Here is a 23,148-nt window from a genome sequence, read left to right on the forward strand (position 1 = left end):
GCCAGCCCAGGCCCCTCTCAGCCTCCATTTCCCAGGCCAAGGTCAGGCCTCCACTGGCCCCACGCCCCACCGGGAGGTAATAATAATCAACACTGAACAAAGCATCTTGACTGGGATGGTCCCCATTATGCAGACAAGGAAAAGGAGACTCAGAGAGGTAAAGGGACATGGCCCAAGGTCACACAGCCACTATGCCTCCCCCCTCTCACCATGTTCCACCCCCCACCTTGTCATCGTCATCCCTGAGGGACACTAAATGGGCCGTCTCACAGGCTCTCTCAAGAGGACCAGGAAAGCAGAAGGCACTGCTGGGTTTCCCAGCTCCCAGACATAGCCACACAAGGGCCCTGAGGCTCCTGGAAATGCAAAATGCCCCTCAAACATCCTGACGCTGACCTGGGTCTCCCTGGAGAGTCTGGGAAGCAGCCCGGACAGGCTCTGCAGTAGCAAATACAGGGAGGTAAAGCAGGAGAAGGTGTGTGAGGACGTGAGGGAGTGTCAAGAGCACATGGCCAACCCACTACCTTCTCGGAGGCTTAGCAGGATCTTTCCACACCCAAATACAGGCCGTCCCCCTCTCCCAGTGCACACAGCTTTGTGGGAGGACAGGGTGCACCAGAGGGGCAGGGAGGCTCCGTGACTTCAAAAGGTACAAGCTGTGCAGACAGACCTGGGTTCCCAATCCCAGCTCTAGCACCTTCCAGCTGTGTGACCTTGAGGGCAAGGGACTTAAGGCCACTGAGCCTGTTTCCCGATGTGTAAAATAAGGGTAACAGCACCCCACCCCCCCCAAAGGCCGCCAGGAGGATAAAGTGACTCCTGCAGGTGAAGTCACAAACACAGAGTCTGGCTGATAGCAGGCATGTACACACATCCCACAAACACCCTCACACTCTCTCATGCACACACACTCACACCTCCACACCACACATCACACGTATACAGTATGTGTCTTTATCTCTCTCACACACACACACACACACACACACACACACACACACACCATCTTGTCTCCAGCACCTTCTCTCCAGCAGAGGCAGCCCCAGCTTTCTCTAGGGAGAGTAATTGGAGAAGCCAAGCTCTTGGCCACTTCACAGAGATGGCCGTGTCTGGCTGGCTGCCCCAACCTTCTAGAAGGCTGTGTCTCCCTGGCCAGGACCTTCTGGGGAAAAAGCTGGGAAGAAATACAGCCCCCAGAGTTTCACTTCTCCAAGATATCTGAGGGAAGACCCTCAGCCGAGGCCTGGACAGTCACACCTCTCCAGGCTGGACACTACCCAAAGATCTCATGGAAATCACCATCAGACACCCATGGCTTCAGAGGGGAGGGGCTGCAGGCTTTCCACCCGCCCAGGATCACAAAACATCCTCCTCCAGACACTCGGAGCGCTGAGTGGGAAACTGAAGGAGGATGAGGCTGAGCTGGCCCACGTGGGTGGCTCTGGGTCAGAGGAGGGGCTTCTTCCCTACGGCCCTGACCTCCCATCCCTCCATCTAGGCTTTCCCACCTGATGGGTGCACCGCGGCCCTGTGCCGGCCTCAGCAGAACGGTGATGGTGTTCTCAGACTCGCCCAGGGGTGACGGCATGTCGGCATAATCAAAGCTGGGAGCTGGGGAAGGGGACAGGGATATAATCACGGAGCCTGGCCACTAGACCAGGAAGGTCAGGCCCCTAGGCTCCTTGCCCCGTCCTCAGATCTCCTCCCCTTCAGCCTTGTTCCCTCTGACCTGAGCTTCCCTGACTTCTGACCCCTGTACTCAGCCCTCAGATTCCACAGTCTCCTGACCCCTCTGACTTAATCCTCCCTGACCCCTGAACTTAATCCCTAAATGGTACATTCATCTCAGCAGGGGCCCTCTATAAACAACTCTGGGACGCTCCCCACCCCCTTCCATGCCCCCTCTACCCACAGAACCCTGGGATGGTGAGCCACCTCTAAAGGGGTCAGGCCATGGCCAGGTGGGCTTACCTGAGATGTTGGTGGTGATCTCGGTGAGTGCTGCCTGGCCAAAGCCTTTGCCCGTGCGGGCCCGCACGGAAAACAGGTAGGTGGTGCCTGGGTGCAAGTTGGAGAAGACGTGGTAGGTCTCGTTGCGGAGCTTGGAGATAGTACGTCGTGGGCCCGGCACATTCACCACCGGGTCTGATGACTCAATGCTCTGGTAGCTGACCTGGGGGCAGGACAGGCAGGTAGGCGGGCACAGAGATGGGGAAGGTCATCACTGGCCCCGTAGCCTCCCACCCATCATAGTTCAGGAGAGCTAGGGAGAAGGCTGGGCAAAGGGGAGAGGTTCAGTGGGACTGTGGATGCCCATTAGCCCAGCTCTCTAGGCACCTTCACCTCTCTTCTTTTGGGGCCCCTGTCCCCATAACCCACAGGGTACAGACCCTGACCAGTGGAAGGAACCTCAGTGATCACTTCTGTCCCCACCCCAATGCACCTCCCTCTCCAAGCTGTGTGCCCACCTTCCACCAGGGACCCCCACTGTAATGCGGTCCAAACCCACCTCATACTGAGTGATGAGGCCATTGGGTTCCTGGGGCTCCTCCCACTTGAGGAAGATCATGTCCTCCAGGGGAGTGAAGGTCAGGGACTCGGCCGCAATCCCACCAGGCACTGCAAGGGGAAGGTGGCACAGGGCAGGGGAAAGCCAGCTTTGGAACCAGACACCTAAATTCAAATTCCAGCCTTGCTATTTCCTAGCTGGTCTGCTCAGACTACACCCTCTCCGAGCCTCAGTTTCTTCGTCTGTGACATGGGGATGAAAAACAACCCCTCCCTCACCAGAATTAAACGAAGTGATGATGGACATAAAGCCCCAAGGTAAATATCAGGAACTTCATTTGATTCTACCTATTCCTAAGAACTCAAAGGAGGTAGCTGGCATTTTTCATTACTGTGCAGGCGGCATCCAGCCCAGAATGTCTGAATGTTCCTATTTTGTTCCAGTTGAGTGGTTTTCACAAAATACAGACCTTTGTCAGAGAAATAGAAACAATTGCATTAGAGTGGCGGGATTATGGGTAGGAAATGTTTTCTTGTCTAAAAATTTCTGATTACACAAAAACTGTGTTCAGTGTAGAAAATCAAAACGAGCATCAAGAAAATTAATGGCACTTAAATTCCATCACCGGGAGACACCATTTGCATTTTCGCATAAACCCTTTCAGGTCTGGTTTTGTTTGGTTTTGTTCTAATGTACCATCTCAACAGCAGTCACAGGGAATTTCTTCTAGGAAGAGTAGAGTCTTTGGGAAAACACCTTGATAAGCCATTGTGGGGAAGCCGAAATCCTAAGGCAGAGCCCAAGGTGTTCAATGAAGCTAACGTGCTCTGGGTTAAAATGAACAGTTCACAAGGCAACCCTACCATCCATCCGCCAAATTGATAAAATGAAAAAGACAATTCCAAGTGTTAGTGAGGATGCAGAGCGACCGAAGTTTTCACACACTGCTAGTGGGTGTGTAAACTGTCACGAGCACTTGGGGGGAAACCGTCTGGATAGATCTACTTATTGTGAACACACATCCTATAACCTAGCTGTTCCACTCCTAGGCATTAACCGATCAGAAATGTGTCTATCTACACCCCACCCCCAAAAAAAGAATCTATAAGGATTTTTCTTTGCAGCACAATTTAAAATAGGAAAAATAAACGTGGTAGATTCACGTAATGGACTATTCGGTAGCAAGAATGAATTCCCTAGAACTGTACACACCACATGGCCGGCTCTCTCAAGCATAATCAAGAGAAAGAAGCCAGTCATAAAAACAATACATACTGTATGACTCCATTGATAGAAGATTCAAGACCAAGCAAAAATTAATCTACTGCATTATAGGTTGGGATAACGGTTACTCTCGGGAGGTTGAGAGTGGGAAAGTACATAAAGGGGGCTTCTGGGGAGCTGCTAATGCTATTTCTTGATCTGTGTAGGGGTCATCCTGGTGTGTCCAGTCTGTGAGAATTCACTGAGCTGCCCACTTCAAGTAAGTGCACTTCCTACAAGTATCATACTAAAGTTTCCACGAAAAATTCTAAAAATTTAGTAATGAGCAGTTATTGGAGGGCGGGAGGAGAGGGACAAAGAAAGAAGGCCAAGTGCCCAAGTAAGGCCCGGTCAGAGCCAGGTAAAGCAGCCACAACGTACCTGGGGGAGGGGGCAGACAGAGGTCAACAGACTTTAACAATGGAGGGGTCTGATGTTGAACTTGAGGCAGATTGTGAAGGGTAGTAGAATAGGCCACCCCAAAATATACCACTTTGGCATAAGGATTATTTTGAGCTGAATCAAGAAGAAGCAGATACAAGAAAAGTTCTCTGTCCTCCCCATTTGCCTAAAAGCAGGACATAAATTTGTAAAAGTGCCCCCCTCCCCTCGCTACCAGGAAGGAAAGAAGTTAAGCACTGAGTCAATGCTAGACCCTTAGCAGCCCAGAAGAATCTCTGTAAACTTTACGGAACTAGCCCTTACCCACCACTGGTTTCCCCATATATTTGCCTTCGCATAATCTGCTGTTCCTAGAATCTCAAAGTCCTTTTCCCATCACGTTGCTTCCCTACAAATTCATTGTTCTTTTGTTAAACTCCAGCCACTCCTTTGAGCTACTCATCACTGAATACTCCTGAGTGGTGTGTGTGTGTGTGTGTGTGTGTGTGTGTGTGTGTGTGTGTGTGTGACACACATGGTAATAAATTCGTATCTGTTGTTCTCTTGTTAATGTCTTTTCTCAGGCTAATTTATAGGGCCCCAACCAATGGACCTAAGACAAGTAGAAGGAAAAAAGTTAAGTTTTCCCTTCTCTGCATTTGCAATGCCTCAGGGTAAATCCCCCCGCAGTCCTCACTCCCACCCCCAGCAAAACCTCAGCGCATCAGCACGGGGCTTAGGGCAGACACACTGCCATGTGTAAGGGGGGTTTTGTGGAAATCAAGGAAGGAGCTGAATTTTGTGTCTGGGACACTGCTGTGCAGAATAGAAAAGTCCACATGTAGGGAGTCAAGAAAAATTATTAACCAAGGAGCTTAGAGTACCTGCAGACCTGCAGGAATCTGGGGGAAGGCTTTGGACCTGTGCTGGGATTACAGCACCACTGTGAAGAATGAAAACTCTGAAACAGATAGCCAAGTTTGAAATCCAGTTCAGATACCTATCTTCTAGCTATGTGACCTCACCTGTAAAATGGGGATAGTATATAGTCGCCTACCACCTAGGCTTGTCATGGGGATTATATGAAAAGCATTCCCAATAGAGCTTGACATGTAATAAGTGCATAATCAGTATTGCTTTGACATAAGTAGAACGTTGCACCCGACAATGACAGAACACACAATTTCTTCAGTTACACATGGAACATTTCCCAAAATTTAACCATATGCTGCGCCATAAAACAAAGATCAAATTTCAAAAGACCAAAATTAGAGTATGTACTCTGACCACAGAAGAATTAAGCTATCAGTCACAGATAATTATGGAAGTCTTAAAAATCAGGCAATGTAATTCTAACTCTTAAGTCAAAGAAGAAATCACAACAGAAATTAGAAAATATTTTGAACTGAAAAATAACAAAGACAGAACATATCAAAACTCATGGGATGCAGCTAAAGCAGGGCTCCGAGGGAAATTTATAGCTTTAAATGCATATGTAAGAAATGAAGAAAGGCTCAAAAATCAATAATCTAGTAAGCTTCCATCTCAAAAAGCTAAAAGAACGGCTGATCAAATCTAAAGAAAGTGTAAAAAAGGAAATATAGAATAGAAAATAAATATACTATAAAGCAAATCAACTAAACCAAAAGTCGGCCCTTTGGGAAGATTAAAAATGTATATACCCCTAGCAAGAAGATACAAATTACCAAAATCAGGAAAGAAAAGGGGGACATACGCTATTGATCCTACAGAAATTAAATAAATATAATAAAAGACTATAACCAACTTTATGTCAAGAAATGTGACAATTTAGGTAAAATCAACAAATTCCTTAAAGCCCAGTACACCAGATACTAGAATAGAAATTCTTAATATTCTGATACCTATTTTAGAAAGTAAAACCATGATTAAAAAACATTGCCACAAAGAAAACTCCAGGCCCAAATGGCTTCATTGCTGAATTCTTTCAAACATATAAGGAAGAAATATACTAATCTAACCCAGTCTTCCAGAGAATAAATATTAGCCATCATTACTTTGCTCTTAGAGTTGTTGTGTTTTTTTTTAAGATTTTTATTTATTTATTTGACAGAAACACAGCGAGAGAGGGGAACACAAGCAGGGGGAGTGGGAGAGGGAGAAGCAGGCTCCTGGCTGAGCAGGGAGCCCTATGCGGGGCTCGATCCCAGGACCCTGGGATCATGACCTGAGCTGAAGGCAGACGCTTAACAACTGAGCCACCCAGGCACCCCTAGTTGTTTTAATCATAAGCAAAACACTTCCTACAAAAATTTCAGCCTGGGGGCGCCTGGGTGGCTCAGTCAGTTGGGTGTCCAACTCATGATTTTGGCTCAGGTGGTGATCTCAAGGTCGTGAGATCGAGCCCTGAGTCGGGCTCTGCACTGAGTGGGGAGTCTGCTTGAGATTCACTCTCTCCCTCTGTCTCTGCCCCTCCCCCACCCCACGCTCTCCACACCGCCCCCCCACTTTCTCTTTCAAAAAAATAAATACAATATTTTTTAAAAACATTTCAGTGTCACATAGGGTGCCTGTGGGAGGCACTGAGTACGCCAGGAGCCGGGGCTGGGACTCTTACCGTCCTCGTCTGTCTGGAAAGTGACCTCCTTGCCCTCCTTGCGCCCCTCGGGGTTAGTGAGGATGAGCCGCACGTGAACATTCCGGTAGGGCAGCAGATTCTTGATGGTGTAGCGGCTGACACCCCGCTCCATCTTCACACACTCCCGGACGGTCTGGTTGTGGCTGCTGCCCAGCATGTAATGATAGCACAGGGACACCGCGTACGTGTGGCAACGTGTCACGTTGTAGCCCAGAGGTTCCCACTGCAGAGTCAGCTGGCGGGCCTGGATCTCAGCAAAAGCCAGGCCTTTGGGGGCCCTCATGGGTTCTGGGGAACCCAGGAAGCACAGAGCAGAAGGCAGAGGAAATAGGAAAACATCAGTCAGCTGCTGAAATCATTCGTCCTTTGTCCTCAAGAGTTCAAGAGACCAGCTAGAACGTCGAACAGGGAGTAGAAGTGTGTGCGCTGGAGTTAGACGGGGCCGCATCTGAATCCAAGCTCTGACCCTTGCTGCTGGCAACCACTGGCTGAGTCCCTTCGCCCCTCGAGCCTTAGTGTCCTCCCCCACAAAATGGGATAATATGCCCTACTTCACAGGATTGGTTGTGAAGTTAAAGGTAATGTGTGCAAAGCACGTATGACAATGGCTGATACACAACAGGTCCTCAAAAGTGTTAGCTATAGTTTTTTTTTTTTTAATAACACAATTCACCTCCTATTTCAAGACCATTCTGGAGGGCATCAGGACAGTCTGAAATGACCAAATGCTCTATTTTTCTTAATTTATTAATTCTAACTTCTTCTAAAACAGCTTATAGTAATATATACAATACGGTAAGATGTAGAAATGAGGACGATGGGTGAAATGACAACCAAATAAATAATGCCAGAGAATGTTAGGGAAACAGAAATGTATGCCATTAGGTCCCATGCAGGTCTAAAGATAAGGTTCAGACTGGGTGGTGAGTTCCCTGGCTGCCAAAGCAAAAAGGGAAATACAATCTGTTATAGAAGGACAATAACAATAATGGCAGGGGGCTCCTGGGTGGCTCAGTCAGTTAAGGGTCCGACTCCCGATTTCAGCTTGTGATTTCAGGTTGTGATCTCAGGGTCATGAGATTGAGCCCCTGCTTGAGATTCTCTCTCTCTCCCTCTCCCTCTGCCCCTCCCCCTTACACACACTCACTCTCTCACTCTCACTCTCAAAAAGATAAACAAATCTTAAAATAATAACAACAACAACAACAACAATGGCAGTTAATATGTACTGGGTGCTTTGCATGTGCCAGGCCTTGCTCTGGAGGCTTGAAAATACATTATTTCATTGAATCCTCTCTGTAATCCAACAGACAGGTGCCATTTCTAGCCCTGTCATATAGATATAGAAATGGAGGCAGAGAGAGACTAAGTAAGTTGCCCAGAGTCAGTGACACAGAGAGTCACATAGGGAAACTGGGATGAAAACTTGGACAGGCTGGCTCCAAAATCCAGACTCTTAACCACCACCTGCCTCCCCATGAGGAAGTCAGTGTCCAGCAGCAACAACCACAAAATCACACCAATGCCTCAGGAGGGACAGCTCCCCCAACACGAGAGAGGAGCGTGTTCCTGCGCTTCACAGCCTCTTGATGAATCTGTGAAGCCACTTATAAAATGTAAAAACCCAAGGCTTCTGAAGCAAAGGCAGGATGGAGCCCAGGTGCTCAGCCTCTAGTGCTCCATCTGCATTGACCAGCTGCATGATCTTCAATCTCTGGGCCTCAATTTCCTCATCAAGGAAATGATGGAAGAAGCCAAGATTACTGACAATCTTCTCTTTCTTGCACCCTAACTCTGTGAGATGCAGTTTCATTACCCTCAAGTTCCATGAGCACCTGCAAAGCGTCCCCAGTTGGAGACTCTCAGGACACGCCTTAGTGAGCAGATGAGAAAACACTGCTGCTCGCCTCTTGAGATGATTAAGTATGACCCTATTATCATTTCTATAGGATTCATTTGCTCAGGATGCTCTTTACAAAGAAGAGGCAAAGGGAAACACCATGCTCTTGACTCAGGAGTACAATGCCGGCCCAAGTACAGCACAATACAAAGTTCATTTCCACTGGAGCTTTCCTTTTTTCCCTGAGCCACGGGCAAGTGGCAGCCTCCAGTCATGTATCAGGCCACCAAAGAAATATGTCAGCACCTGCTAGGAGCAAGGCCCACCTCTTGACTTCTTGCACAGTCTGGCTACCTTCTCCCCACAAGCAAGGCAGACCCGATCCCCACAGGACAAGAACGCTGAGGGTCTGGTCCCACTGCTCACTGCAATCCGAGGGCTGCTGGCTGCAAGCCCACTTATCACGCTTGTTTCCTCACCTGTTCCTGGCCCCCAGAGATTTTCCTCGTGTTTTTCTGTGTGGTTTTGTTTTAACCCGCATTCTTAGGAGTTTGGAGTGGATGGGGGCGGATTTCATGTGCGCTCGCCCTGCCATCTTGTTCAGAGATCCTTGCTTTATTCCCTGACTTCCAGGCTCTGGTCCTGGCTGCCCAAGGGGTATTGTCAGTCCCAGGGGGTCTAGGGAGCCAAAGTCCCAGTGCTTTATTTGCTCCCGGCAGCTCTGCGCACATCCCCGCCCCTGGGGACACTAGCCCCTTTGCATCCATGCTGGGTCGGCCAACGTGCACTGCCGCCTTTGCCCTCCTGCAGCATTTAGAGAAAGACATGAGAAGTTACTTGTAAACTGGTGACACAGGCTGGGCTGGGACTATGACAAACAGGACGGTAAGTGTCCATCCAAAGGGGACAGCTGCTACTCAGCTCCAGGCAATGTTCCCGTGAACGACCATAGACTGGGGATGGCCGGATCCTCCCTTTTTTTTTAAGATTCTATTTTTAAAGTAATCTCTACACCCAACATGAAGCTCGAACCCACAACCTGGAGATCAAGAGTTGCACGCTCCACCGACTGAGCCAGCCGGGCACCCCGAGATCCTCCCTTTTTTTTTTTTAAAGATTTTATTTATTTATTTATTTATTTGAGAGAGAGAGGGAGAAAGAGAGAGAAACGGCATGAGAGGGGAGAGGGCCAGAGGGAGAAGCAGGCTCCCCGCTGAGCCGGTTGCGGGCCTCGATCCCAGGACTCGGGGATCATGACCTGAGCTGAAGGCAGTCGCTTAACCAACTGAGCCACCCAGGCGCCCCGAGATCCTCCCATTTTTTTAAGAGAAGCCAGAAATTCAGTTTTTATGTGAAACCTCCAGATTTTTAAATACTGGCAACCTACTCAGGTTTTGGTAAAAACCAGTTCGTATGGCACAAAATAACAAACCTCTAACCTGGAGGATGAAATTTCCACCTTCATACTTGGGTACCTCACTCTAAAAGACGTGTTAGCCCCCACCGACCTCACTGGATTGAGGGGTCTTTGAAAAGAAAGCTCACTTTCCTCTTCTCTTCCCCCCCCAATCCTGATCAAATCTGGGCAAATCCAGGGGCTCAAATAGTTTGTTGACTACAGACTGATCTGTTGATTGAAGGGTGTGAATTCATGAGTCTCTCTGTTTCCAAAAACCATCTGGCACCCAGACGTACTCTCTTCAGCTGCCAGCACACACTGGCAAAACAGAACTTGGGGACCTCGAAGCCCCATCCCTCTGAATTCCATAGGGCTGCAGGCCACTCAGAGATCAAAGGTCAGATGCGTGGGGGAGGGGGACGGGGAGACGAACAAGGAGGCTCACAGTTAGCGCCTGTTAAATTACACCAACATGTGTTGATTTTAATAATTCTAATAGGATGCAATAACCCTGAACCATTCAACTGTTTCTCCTGGAAGGGGCTTTGGAGTGGGGTCTGGTGCTCCAAATTTCAAATCCAATGGGCTCCCCAAAGTGCAAATTCTATACAACTATTTGTTAAAGCAATATATTTCAAAGCCCTTTCTTAAGCCGCTCCTGACTATCCTCCAGAAATTACCCAGAGCGGGGAGAAAAAACACTGTAAGAATGAAATTTTTCAGTGTAGTCTTACTTGTAATACTAAGGATCTGGAAACATAATAGTTCAGCAATATGGAGACTCCCTGGGCTTCTAAAAGCCAATAAACATAATTATAAACACCACCACACATGGGACGCCACAAAGCAGAGGAAGCAGACTACAGAATGCTTTCTACATCCCAATGACAAGGGTGTAAAACTGTGTACCAAAGGCATATGGGCAGAGATTTGAAGACTGAAAAACTGGGCAAGGATGGCAAGGTTTAGAGTGATTTTTTTTAAATGCCTTCTCCTGACATTATATTACTGTTTTTACAGTAAATCATATTTGCAGGAGGGGAGTTTCAGGGAGAAGGGGGAGCGGATAACACAACTGACCAACCGCAACACCGCTGGCCAAGGTGCCTAAGCAGGGTGCTGGGGAAGGGGGCGGGAGGTACATCACCGAACCAAGAGAAGCATGTTGTTAGGACGGGCAGGAGGAGTCATTAAGGTTTTGTCTGTCTGGTCCCAGGCCCCAGCTTCTGTCTTCGCCAGCCTGTGTGAAGTGCTCAGCAGTGCCTGGCACAACGTGGCCATGTCAGCCCATGATGGCACCTGCTGTGCCCGTGGCTGCTGCAGTTTTCAAATACTTCCCTGGAAATCGGGAGAGTCAAACTTTGGTTCTGACTGCTATGGACTCACTGGGTGGATCTGGGCAAGTGACTAACTCTTTAAAACTCAGTTTACTCATCTGTGAAATGGGAGTTAGCGATCACTGTCACCATGTAGCCTGCGGCCGGGGCCCACTGTACCATTTTTTCCCGGCAAGTGCCTTCCCCTCTCTGGGTTTCATTCCCCCATTTGTACACTCAGGAGAGGAGAAGAGAGATTGTCTGTGGACCCCCAGCTCTGATTTCTTTTATTCTGAATACCAGAGCAGAACTGGCTTTGAAGAGTTAAAAACACTGTAACAATAACAGCTGTCATTTGCTGCGTGCTTACTGTATGTCAGGCCCCATCTTCACATGTATTCGGTACATTTATGGCCATTATTTGCATTTCACCCGAAACACTGGAAGGCCCAAGGGTGCAGGCCTCACACCTCCTCTCTTTTCCACGTTCACTTATTCCCCAAAATCTCAGGACTGAATCTGGGGTTCTCAACCCTGGCACTCCTGACACTCTGGACTAGATAATTCTCTGTTGTGGGGGCTGTCTGTGCACCGTAGGACGTTCGGCCGTTTCCCTGGCTTCCTCTACCCTTCAGATGCCATTATCACTCCACCCCCGGTTGTAATAACCCATGTCTCCAGACACTGCAAATGTCTCCCGGGAGACACAATCACCCCCAGTCGAGAACCACCAGGGTAAAAGATCTCATCCAGTCTCGTGGCTTTAAATGCCATCTATGTCTATGCTGCTGACTTTCAAATTTATATCTGCAGCCTGAACCTCTTCCCTGAGCTCCACTCGTAAATCCATCTGCCTGATGGATATCTCCACTTGAACGTCTAATAGGCATCTCAAAGTCAACTTTTCCAGCACAGAACTCCTGATCTACGGCACCCCGTCACACCTGCCCCTCTGCGGTCTGCTTCTTTCCAGTAAATGACAACTCCAACCTTCCAGCTGCTCAAGCAAAACACCTTGGAGCCATCCCTGACTTCTCTCTACTTCCCCCTCGCCTGTGCAATACGCAGTCCATCGGCAAATGCAGTCAGCTCGACCTTCACAGCCTCCACACCTCGCAGCCGCCCTGTTACAGCAGCCTCCTCACTGGTCTGCCCTTCTTGGCCCCTCGCCCTCCTAGAATCTATACTTCGCAAAAGGGCCAGAGTCATCCTTTTAAACAAAGTAGGTGATGTCACCCTGTTTTCCCCCCAGCAATTTCTCCAGCTTCTTGCACGGCTCAGTCCTTCACCCCTTCAGGTCTTGCTCAAAAGTCACCTTCTCAGTAAAATGGTCCCTTGAGCACTTTTTAAAAATAACAATCCTCCTACCCCCACACCCACCCCACCCCCTCCCACCCCCTCCCACCCCGGCCTGCCCTGCTTTATTCTTCACAGCGCTTATGAGCTTATCATCTTCTGACAAACTATGTATCTCACTTGTTTTACTGTCTGCATATGAGTTTTCCTGCCAGCATATGAGTTCCATGCAGAGTTCCTGCAGCGCAGGAGGACCTCATAAGCCAATGGCCTTGGTCATTGTTGTGGCCACAGTGGCCACAGTTCTATATCCCTAGCAACTACAATAGTGCCTGACACCTAACAATAAGCATTTGTTGAATGAACCTTAACACCAACCCTGCATGGTAAAGATTCCTATTCTTCTCATCCTCTAAAACAACTGGACGAAAGTTCCAAGAGGTTAAGTAACCTGACCCAGATTCCTCACCTAGAAAGTAATTCCCACTGGAACACTCCAACCCCCAACCCAGGGTCTCTTCAAATGGGACATTCAACTGGATTTTCGATGGCTCCCCAGATCAGCTTTTAAAAACACTTAAGAATATAGACTGGCAAAAATAATAAAAACCTTGTATCTTAATCAAAAATTAACTCAAAACAGATCATTGGACTCAAATGTAGAGTAAAACTAGAACACTTTCAGGAAGAAAAAAAAAAAAACAGGAAAAAATCTTTGAGATCTAAGGCGAGGCAAGGAGGCCTTAAACTTGACACCAAAGCACAACTCATAAAAGGAAATGTTGACAAACTGGCCCTCATCAAAATTAAAAATGGTTGCTCTGTGAAAGCACAGGTGAAGAGTATGAAAAGATGAGCTAAAGCAAGAAGAAATATTTATACACTGCATACCCAACAATGGACTAGTATCTAGAAAACGTGTAAAGAACTCTCAAAACTCAGAAGGAAAGAATGAATAATCCAATTAGAAAATGGGCAAAGACATGAACAGTTCACCGAAAAGGATGACAGACAGCAAATAGCACATGGACAGTTGTTCAACATTAGGCATTAAGGAAATGCAAATTCAGACCAAGATGGGATACCACGGCACACCTCTCAGAATAGGTAAAAAAAAAAAAAATAATAATGACTATTCCAAATGCGGACAAGGATGAAGAAAACTGGATCACTCATACATTGCTGGTGAGAATGTAAAACAATACAGCCATTCTGGCAGTTTCTGATAAAACTAAATATGCAATTATCATACAACTCATCAGTCACACCCTTGGGCAGTTATCCCAGAAAAATGAAAACTCATGCTCGTGCAAAAATCTGTACACAAATGTTCACAGCAGCTTTACTTATAATAGCCCAAAATAGGAGCCAGTCCGGATGTCCCTCAACAGGTGAATAACCATTCACCTGTTAAACAAACTGCAGTGTATCCACACCATGGAATACTACTCAGCAATAAAAAGAAACAAATGACTGATGTACTGTAACAACTTGGATGAGTCTCCAGGGAATTATACTGAGCAAAATAGCCAATCTTAGTGCCAAGACAATTCAATGGGAAAAGAATACTCTTTTCAACAAATGGTGCTGGGACAACCGGACATCCACATGCAAAAGAATGGAGTTGGTCCCCTACTTCACAACATAGGCAAAAACTAACTCAAAATGGATCAAGGGCCTAAATGTAAAAATTAAAACTATAAAAGTCTTAGAAAAAATAGGGGTAAATCTTTGTGACTTTGGATTGGGCAATGATTTCTTAATATGACATCAAAATCACAAACAACAAAAGAAAAACAGACAAATTGGACTTCCTTAAAATGAAAAACTATTGTCTACAAACGACACCATTTTAGAAAATTAAGAGACAACCCACAGAATCAAAGAAAATGTTTGCAAATATATCTGATAAGGGTCTAGCATCCATAATATATAAAGAATTCTCACAATTCAATAATACAAAGACAAATAACCCAACTTAAAAATGGGTAAAAACTCTGAGTAGATATTTCTACATAGAAGACATACAAATGGCCAATAAGTACATGAAAAATTGCTCAATATCATTAACCATCAGTGAAATGGAAGTCAAAAACCCACTGAGATACCATTTCACACCCACTATGAGGGTTATAATCAAAACACAGATAATAACCTCTGTTGGTGAGAATGCAGAGAAATCGGAACCTTCATACATTGCTGATGGGAATGTAAAAAACGGTACAGCTGCATACAATGCAATACTGTTCAGCAATAAAAAAAGATAAAAGAAAAAAACATGCTACAACATGGATAAACCTTGAAAATATGAGCTAAGTGAAAGAAGCTGATCACAAAGACTCTGCCTCATATGATTCCATTTATATGAAATGTCCAGAAAAAGGCAAATCTACAGAGACGGGAAGTAGATTAATGGTTGCCTAGAGCTGGAGGTGGTAGGAGGAAATGTGGGGAGGAGTAGACTGCAAAAGAGTACAAACTTTCCTTTTGGGGTGATGAAAATGTTCTAAAACAGATTGTGGTGATGGATGCACAACTCTGAATATACTATAAATCACTGAATTGTACACTCTAATGAGTGAATTTGTGAGATGTGAATTATATTTCAATAAACCTATTACCAATTTTTTAAAAACCAATTTCAAAAGGTTATATACTATATGATTTCATATTCATATAACATTTTTGAAATGGCAAAATTTTAGAAATGACAGGCAGATTACTGGTTACCAGGAGCTGAGGTGGGAGGAAGGGAAGGTGAAAATAGATATAAAGAGCCACACAAAGGAGTCTTAAATTGACTGAACAGTATCTTGACTATGATGATAAACACGCAAACCTATACATGTGATAAACTGTATAGCACTAAATACACACACGCACACACGCACACACACAAATGGGGACAAGTGAAATTGGGGAACTCTGAAGATCTGCGGATTATATAAATGTCAATACCTTGGCTGTGATATTATACTACAGGTTTGCAAAATGTTACCATTGCGGGAAACAGGGTAAAGTGCATGGGCAATCTCTGCATCTTTCCCTTTCTTTTTTTTTTTTTTTTTAAGTACTCTCTATACCCAACTTGCAGCTTGAAATCACGACTCCCAGGTCACAAGTCACATACTCTACCAACTGAGCCAGCCTGGCCCCCTGCAGTTTTTCTTACAATTGCATGTGAATTTATAATTATCTCAATAAAGATTCCAATTAAGAAAATACATTGAAATCTGTTCTGTTCTATTCTCAATTTCTCTTCAGGTTAAACAAGAGTGTCCTTTGATGTAGGAGTGCCATAGCTCCTAACAGCTGCTTATACCCTTTTGAACAAAGAAGAGCAGACCTCACGCTCAAAAGACCCCACAAGAGAATCCAGCTGAAATTTAATAACACACTTTTATTTTATGCTATATAGTCGTTTATCTAGATGCTTTAATGTAGAATTAACACAAATTCTGGAGCCAGCCAGTCAAGGATTCCAATGCCAACTCCGCCACTTATTAGCTATGTGACCTTGTGCCAGTCACTTAACATCTCTGTACTTCAGACACCTCATCTGGAGAATGGGTATGACATGAGTACCGAGATCATAGTGTTGGGAGATTTAAATCAACGTCTGTGTGTGTGCGTATGTGTTTATACACATATGTGAGTCTGGCACAAAGTATTAGCTATCATTACCTTTACCACAACAAGGATTGGGGGGAAATCACGACGTTTTATAATGTTTTAGAGGCACAAGTGCAGGCCATATTATCTCCCGTAATGTGCCCCCTTGGTCCATCCCTGGGCAGCCCTGAGCCCATACCCAGGTGTCCCAAGGACAGAGTTGGGCCAGGAGGTACCCACCTGCGCACTTGGTGCGGCTGATGAGCGGCGGCCCGGGGCGGCCAGTGCCGCCGTCACCCGGGCGCGTGAGCAGCACGCTGATCTCGTACTCCGTGTCCGGGTCAAGGTGCCACAGCTTGTAGGTCTGCAGGCTGACGGCGTGCACCTCGGCCCACGGGCCGCGGGACATGCGGTACTCAATCTCCTTGCGCACAATCGGCCCGTCGCCGATAATGGAGTTGGTGTTGAGCTGGATGATGAGGTAGGTGGGCCCCGCGCGCAGCAGCTGCGGGGGCGCAATGGGGGTGGGGGGCTCTGCGAGGGCGTGAGGAAGAGGCGGAGCCGAAAGATGCGCTGTGAGACCCTGCCCCCAACTCTGGATGGCAGCACATCCGAATCCCCAGTAGCCCTCCCTGTCCTCTCAGGACCCCGATTAAGCCCCCAGACCCTCAACTAGACTTTCTTGCCCGCGCCCACTAAATCCCCAGGCCCTAAGGGGCACCCGCTCCAAAGGCTGATCCCACACTCACCCCTAAGCCTACACCCTGTCCCTCACTGCCCTCTGAATCCCCAAATTCTAGCCTTCAGGGGTTGACCGCAGGAGGCTCGGCTCAACCCCAGCTCCCCAGAGCCAGACCCCGCCTCGCGTGGCTCACACGCTAACAGGGTCTCCCCGCCCGCCTGCCTCTCAGACCCCGCCCCCTCGATCCAGACCTCCTTCCAGCGGAGAAACTGCCCCTTCCGCAGGCCCCGCCCCCGGTCACACCCTGCCGGCCCCACCTTTCCGCAGGCCACGCCCCTCTATCCGGCCATGCCCCCCACCCCACCCCACCCCTCGGAGGGGGGCAGCCCCAGCACCCACCCCCCTACGCAAGCGTAAGCCGGCTGACCCTTGACGATGAGCTCCGCGAAGTTGGAGACGCCCGCGCCTCGCGGGGCCTGGGACACGCAACGGTACAGGTCCTGCTCTGAGCGGCTCACGGAGGCCAGCAAGAAGGTAGCCAGGAAGCGCCGGTGGCTGATGTGTCGCACGGCGGCGGCGGGCACCAGCGCCCCGCTCTGCCGCTGCTCAGGGGTAAGGTGGACAGGGTCAGGAGCGCCCGAGAGGGAGGGTCACGATCTCGCTCTGACCCGGGCGAGGGGAGTAGTCTATGTCCTGGCCCCATTTAGCTGTCCCTAGTACACAGGGGACCCATATGGGGTTCCTGGAACTAGCTCTGCCGCTGGAAGGTGCGGGATAAGAAGCTGATTAAGGGAATGTGGTAGAGCTCTGCCTCTGATGGAGGGTGGTCTGGGGATCCTGGAGCCCCCCCGCCCCGTCCTGGGGGTATAAGAGCACCCAAGAGGGCAGAGCAGAGCCTAGGTGAGGGCAGGGAGGCATGAGTAGAGGTGCTGGAAAATGCAGGAGCGACTCAGCACCCCGCAAGGAAAACCCAGGTCCCAGAAGAAATCTCCCCCACCCTGATAAGGTCCCTGCCCCCCTCACCTGCAGGAGAAAGCGCTCAGCCTCTACTGCTCTGCCCGCGGCCATGCACTGGAAGGAAGCGTTCTGGCCAGCATTGACCTCCACATCGCCCAGGCGGGAGAAGTGCGGGGCCTTCGCTGCGAGGAATAGAGCCTGTGTGTGAGCTGGTCCTGTGCCCTCCACAGGCAGGAGCCACGGCCACCACACCCCTCACCCTGCACCCCCGGGGGCTGGGACTCACCGCAGGGGTAGCTGAGAAGCAGGACGTCATCGAGGCCCATGTAGCCCCTGCGGTCTGGGGAGGTGAGGGCCTCAAACAGCACCTGGGGGAGGCGGGAGGGTCCCTGTCATATCCCTCCAGCCCTACCTGGGGGGGGTGCCCACAAGGGACCCCTTTAGCTCTGCTCCAGTCCAGGCTCCTCAACCAGTCGAGGTCAGAGCCCAACTCACAATGACCTTCCCTACCAAGCCTGCTAGTTGTGGGATGGAGTGTCAGCAGCCAGAGCTAACAAGGTCAAGGCCAGAGGTTCCATCCCAGTTCTGGACCCTTGCTCTCAAGCAGGAAAACTTCTCCCAGCCAGACGGGGTTTCCAGGTCAGCACTGTTCCAACTCACCCTTGACTCTAGCCACAGACTATTTCTATTGACAGTGATCTCTGATGCTGAATCTGGACCGCAGTGGCACTGAATCACCCGATGCTGACCACAGACTGACCCCTGACCATGACCGCATATTGACTCCTGATGTGAACACAGACTAATTTCAACCTCGGTCACTAGCTTACTCTGAGCTCAGGCTGACACCTCTCCACCCCCACCCCTAAGCACAGGCTGACCACAGACCAAACCCAGCCTACCTGATATTCATTGGGCCAGAAGGTGCTGACAGCCAGCTCAGCCTGGTGCCACTGACGGCCATGCGATCCAGTCATGTTCCAGACGGCACTGCCCAGGGGACCCCCATTGACACGCACATAGATGCTCAAGGTGCCCGGGCTGTGCCCATCCCGGCTATACAGGAAGTAGCTGAACTGCACGCAGTGGGTATCATTCTCGCTCAGGCTCTGGAAGATGACATGGGCCCTCTGGCCTGGAGCATGCTGGGAAGCATTGACCATCAAGTAGGAGCCTGGAAAGAAAGGAGGAAGAGGCAGGAGCTGAGGAGGCTTGGGGAGGACCAAGGTCAGGTGGGCAAAGCAGGGCAGGAACAAAGGACTCTAGGCACTTGGACCCACTGGGAGTCAAGGGTTCTGAGTTCTGGTCCCAGCTATGACTCACTAGGTTGAGTCCCTTCACTTCCCTGCATCTGTTTCCCAGAGGAGAGAATTGGAGAGGCAAAAAACACACACAAGTGATTCTCTCAAAACCTTTTATGGCCCCTCACCACCTACAATCAGAGTCCAAGCTCGTGCTGACCCACGACTTTTCCCATGTTCTGAGCTGCCCTTGGAGGCAGGGACTAACTAGGTCATTCATCTTGGAGTCAAGAGTCTGGCACATGACAGGCCCTCGAAAGCTCCCTTTTCTGAAGCCCTCCCTCCCTGTTCCTCTACAGGCTTCTCTCCTGGCCCTTGGATCATTAATAAAGTGTAGGTCTGTCTCCCCAGCAGCCTGTGATGCCTCAGGGGCTCCACTGGGTCCCCAACACAGGTCTGAACCCAAGCTGAATGAGCATATAGAACAGAGACCAAATGAAAGGACTCTTAAGTTCCCTCCCAGCCCCCACCCTAGGTCTAAATGCCTGGGATACAATTCTCTTAATTTCCAATATGGAGAAAGGCAGCACTCCCCTTCCCCAGCTCCAGATCCGGGCTGGGCACGGGCAGGGGAGTAGGAGGGGGTTGGCAGGGTGAGAGCGGGCTGGACTCCTCAGGACCTGGCTGGAGGATTATGGCTTCCCTTTTGTGGGGAGAAGGCCCCAGCAGCTGCCAAGAGGGTACCCACAGCCGCCCAGCGCTGGCTTCTCCCAGGCTCGGCTACCAGCCAACACAAACTCATTCAGATCCCAAACCAGGAGGCTCCCTGCTCTGGGAGGGCTCCCCAGGGACCCCACTGGAAGGGATCTCATTCCTCTCTGTGAGCCAGAGGCCTGTGAAGGCGGCTCCTGGATCAGTCCTGGCAGGGTAGTAAAAAGAATCCCCGAGTCTCCATCCCCAGCCAGAAAGGGGCACATCCCGGCCCCCAACAGTGTCTCCTGTCCCACCCCTCCATCCTCCTCTCTCCTCTCCCTGTGAGCAGCTGCGTGTGTCTCTCCCCCTTTCAGTCTGACACTTTGTTCTTGCCTCTTCCTCTGGCTTCCTCCGCCCCTCTCTCTCCTCTCTTTTTTCCGACTTTGTCCTCACCCTGCATCCCTCTCCTCTTTCATTTTCTCCCTTCGTTGCAGTGCCTCTCCCTTCTCCTGTCTCTGAATCTCCCTCCTTCCTTCTCCCTCCATCCCCAACTCCCTTCCCTAAAATGTGAGCACCATGAGAGCAGAAACTATGGCCCTTTTGCCAACCACTGCAGCCCCAGGTTCCAGCACAAGGCCCACACTAAATACTAAATTTCTCTCTCCCCTATCTCTGCAGGTATGAGAGAGAGAGGCAGAGCCCACACAGGGTCCCTGCCATGGTGGGCACCTTACAGATCACAGTCACACAGGTCAGACTCTGATACCTACTAACACAGAGGTCAAACAAGGAGCTGAGGGCCGTTTATGTAAAGGCAGAGAGGAATGCCCCAGAGGAGGGCACAGTGTGAGCAAAGGCACAGAAGGGGAAGGCAGGGAGGCCTCCAGGAGGCAAAGGTGAGTGGTAGGAGATAAGCCTAAAGGCTGCCTGTGTCAGGCTGTGCAGGGCCCCTCTGGCGGCTTCAAGTCTTGGCCTCACCACTGAGAACTTTTGCTGACCGTCCCCAAACCTTTGACAGCAGGTGCAATTGCAGCCATGCTGTGAGTTGAGTAGCAAAGGGCCTGGCCCACTACTATGACAGGGTGAAGGGGAGGAGGTCCTGAAGCTGTCTATTCTGGGGTTCCCTCAGCAAGCCTATTTGTTCTCACACTATGCTATGTCTTCCAACCCAAGCTAATAAAGTTGATAATTTGGCCTCCATCTGTCTCATCCTTTTCCGAATGCCCCGTTGATTCTGCACCCAGTGAAGGGAGTGCTGGTAATTGGGCCCCCTCAAATACCTCCAATGATAGCAGCTAAACATTAATTGAACGCTTACATGCCACTCCCATGTTACGCACCTTGTAGACATTATCTAATAACCCTATGAAATGGATTCCTATGCTCTCCACTTTACAGTTAAGATAATGGAAGCTCAGAGAAGTTAAGTGATTTGCCCAAAGTCACACAGCTGATGAAGCCAGGATTTGAAGCCCAGTCTTCATGATTCCGGAACCAGTACACTAGGGGCCATCATCAGAGTAGGAGGCCAGTACTACAGTCCATGTAATTAGACTCCTGACTCCCATTCCGGTGCTCATGATACCATAAGTGCCTCATCCTGAAACAGGGCAGAGCAAGGTAGAAACTGGGAAGGATCCAGGACTTCCAAGAAGAAGGGAACAGAGGAAGGAAGGTTTTATACACACCCAGCCCCCCGTGTTACTGCTCCATCAGCATCTTCAAGTCCTGGGAGACAAGGATGCAAAGGCTCTCAGGGAGAAGAGAGCCTCCCTGAAGGTGGAGGACTTAAGGAAGACCTGATGGAGTAGGGTGGCCCCCGAGCTAAGCTGTAGGGGGGTAATGGGAAGTGGGTTTTAACTTACAGCTGTAAGTGTATTTGATTGCTTGAACCCGCACCCATTTTACAGGTAAAACTACCTGATATACACAACTGGACAGTGTCCACAGAGCCCCACATTCATAGTATCGTGTAAGTCATTACAGATGCAAAAGCAGATGAGACCCAGAGAGGTTAAGGAATGTGCCCAAGGTCACACAACAGGTGGCTAGAACTGGAAGGAGAGAAAGAGGAATGGTGGTGGAGAGTAGGCTCACCGTGGGGCAGATCCGCCGGAGACTGGGTGCCAGGGTGGACGTGCACTTGCTCCCACTGGAAGTCGTCGTACTGGGCCTGGCTGTAGTCACAGGGCACTGCTGGGTCACTCACCTCCTCAAAGGTGCAGCCGGCTGTGAGGGCAGGGCCTGGTTAGCCCCAGCTAGGGCAGGGTCGCTGGCCAGGAGGGCTCCTGGGGCTCCCCTCCAGGTGCCCCCGCTGCTCCCTCCCACCCAAGCCCACCCCCCTTCCCTCCCTCTCCTAGGCCTCTCCCCGCTGCTCCCTCCCTCCCACAAAACTCTCCCCCCTCCAACCCTTTCCCTCTTTTTACTGTCTCCACCGAACACCAAGACCTCCCCACCCCACCCACCCCCCAGGACTCGCCAGGACCCCACACTGCTCAACCACCCATCAAAGACCCTCCCCCAGGAAAACTACTTAACATTATCACTCCATCATTTGAGCCTCAAAACTCATGAGATCAAGTCTAGAATTATCCCCATTTTACAGATGAGGAAACTAAGGCCTTAAGGGCACGCAGCTCAGGACTGGCAGGCTCGTGAACGCACGAAGCCAGCCCTGATGGTCTCTCCTTCACAATAACAACAACGGCCACCGACTATTTCAGGCTTACCATAAGCCCTGCATGGCGCTAGCTACCGGCTCTCAGCGTGGCATCTCATTCAGGCCTCATCTCCCAAGGTAGAGACCCCAGTGATTCCTGCCCGACAGGTGAGCTTTGGGGATTCACTCATCACCCAGTCACCCAAGTCAGGTCCCTGCCTGTGGGCATGGGACAGGCAGAAGCACAATCCTGCATGGACAGGCCACACGTATGACTAGAGAAGCAGCGTCCCATGATTCGGACCCAATATTTACAGGAGAAAGGAAAAGAGGAGGGAGGGAAGAAGGCGGGGTAAAAACAGATGTGAGTCCTTTGCCTGGTAATGAGGTCCATGTTTCTCAGTAGCTCATCGGAGCCCTGAGTCAGGCACCTAGTAAACGTCAGACCGCCACTGGTGGGGGAAGAAACTGCAAACTGGTTCCTACACCCACTTCCAAACCTCGGTGCTGGTGGCCCCGTCACAGGCAGTCCAAGGGGACCCGAGAAAAGGCCTAGCCAAGTGATGAGGAAGCAGGGACACATCAGGCCAGGCCCAGTGCGAGGTACCTGCCAGCCACCCCATCTGACAGACGATGTGACGGAGGCCCCGGGGGATGAAGGGCTCCGTGCACAGTATCACATG

The 23,148-nt window shown here is 49.6% G+C and overlaps 1 protein-coding gene across 1 annotated transcript in view; it reads right to left on the reverse strand.

The window, feature by feature from the left end:
* PTPRU (protein tyrosine phosphatase receptor type U) overlaps positions 1-23,148 on the reverse strand; it is a 77,084-nt gene that overhangs the window by 39,846 nt on the left and 14,090 nt on the right. The window contains exons 2-11 of the mRNA XM_028114028.2: positions 21,904-22,035; positions 18,775-19,046; positions 18,159-18,240; positions 17,939-18,054; positions 17,343-17,517; positions 16,474-16,767; positions 6,750-7,058; positions 2,510-2,619; positions 1,972-2,173; positions 1,509-1,611 (exon numbers count right to left, since the gene is read on the reverse strand). Of these exons, the coding sequence (XP_027969829.1) occupies positions 1,509-1,611; positions 1,972-2,173; positions 2,510-2,619; positions 6,750-7,058; positions 16,474-16,767; positions 17,343-17,517; positions 17,939-18,054; positions 18,159-18,240; positions 18,775-19,046; positions 21,904-22,035 (1,795 nt within the window). The remainder of the gene's footprint in view (positions 1-1,508; positions 1,612-1,971; positions 2,174-2,509; positions 2,620-6,749; positions 7,059-16,473; positions 16,768-17,342; positions 17,518-17,938; positions 18,055-18,158; positions 18,241-18,774; positions 19,047-21,903; positions 22,036-23,148) is intronic.

The sequence above is a fragment of the Eumetopias jubatus genome, unplaced genomic scaffold (assembly GCF_037043125.1).
Source record: "Eumetopias jubatus isolate StellerSeaLion01/CBP00866 unplaced genomic scaffold, mEumJub1_p1.0 scaffold_4, whole genome shotgun sequence".
Taxonomy (NCBI): domain Eukaryota; kingdom Metazoa; phylum Chordata; class Mammalia; order Carnivora; family Otariidae; genus Eumetopias; species Eumetopias jubatus.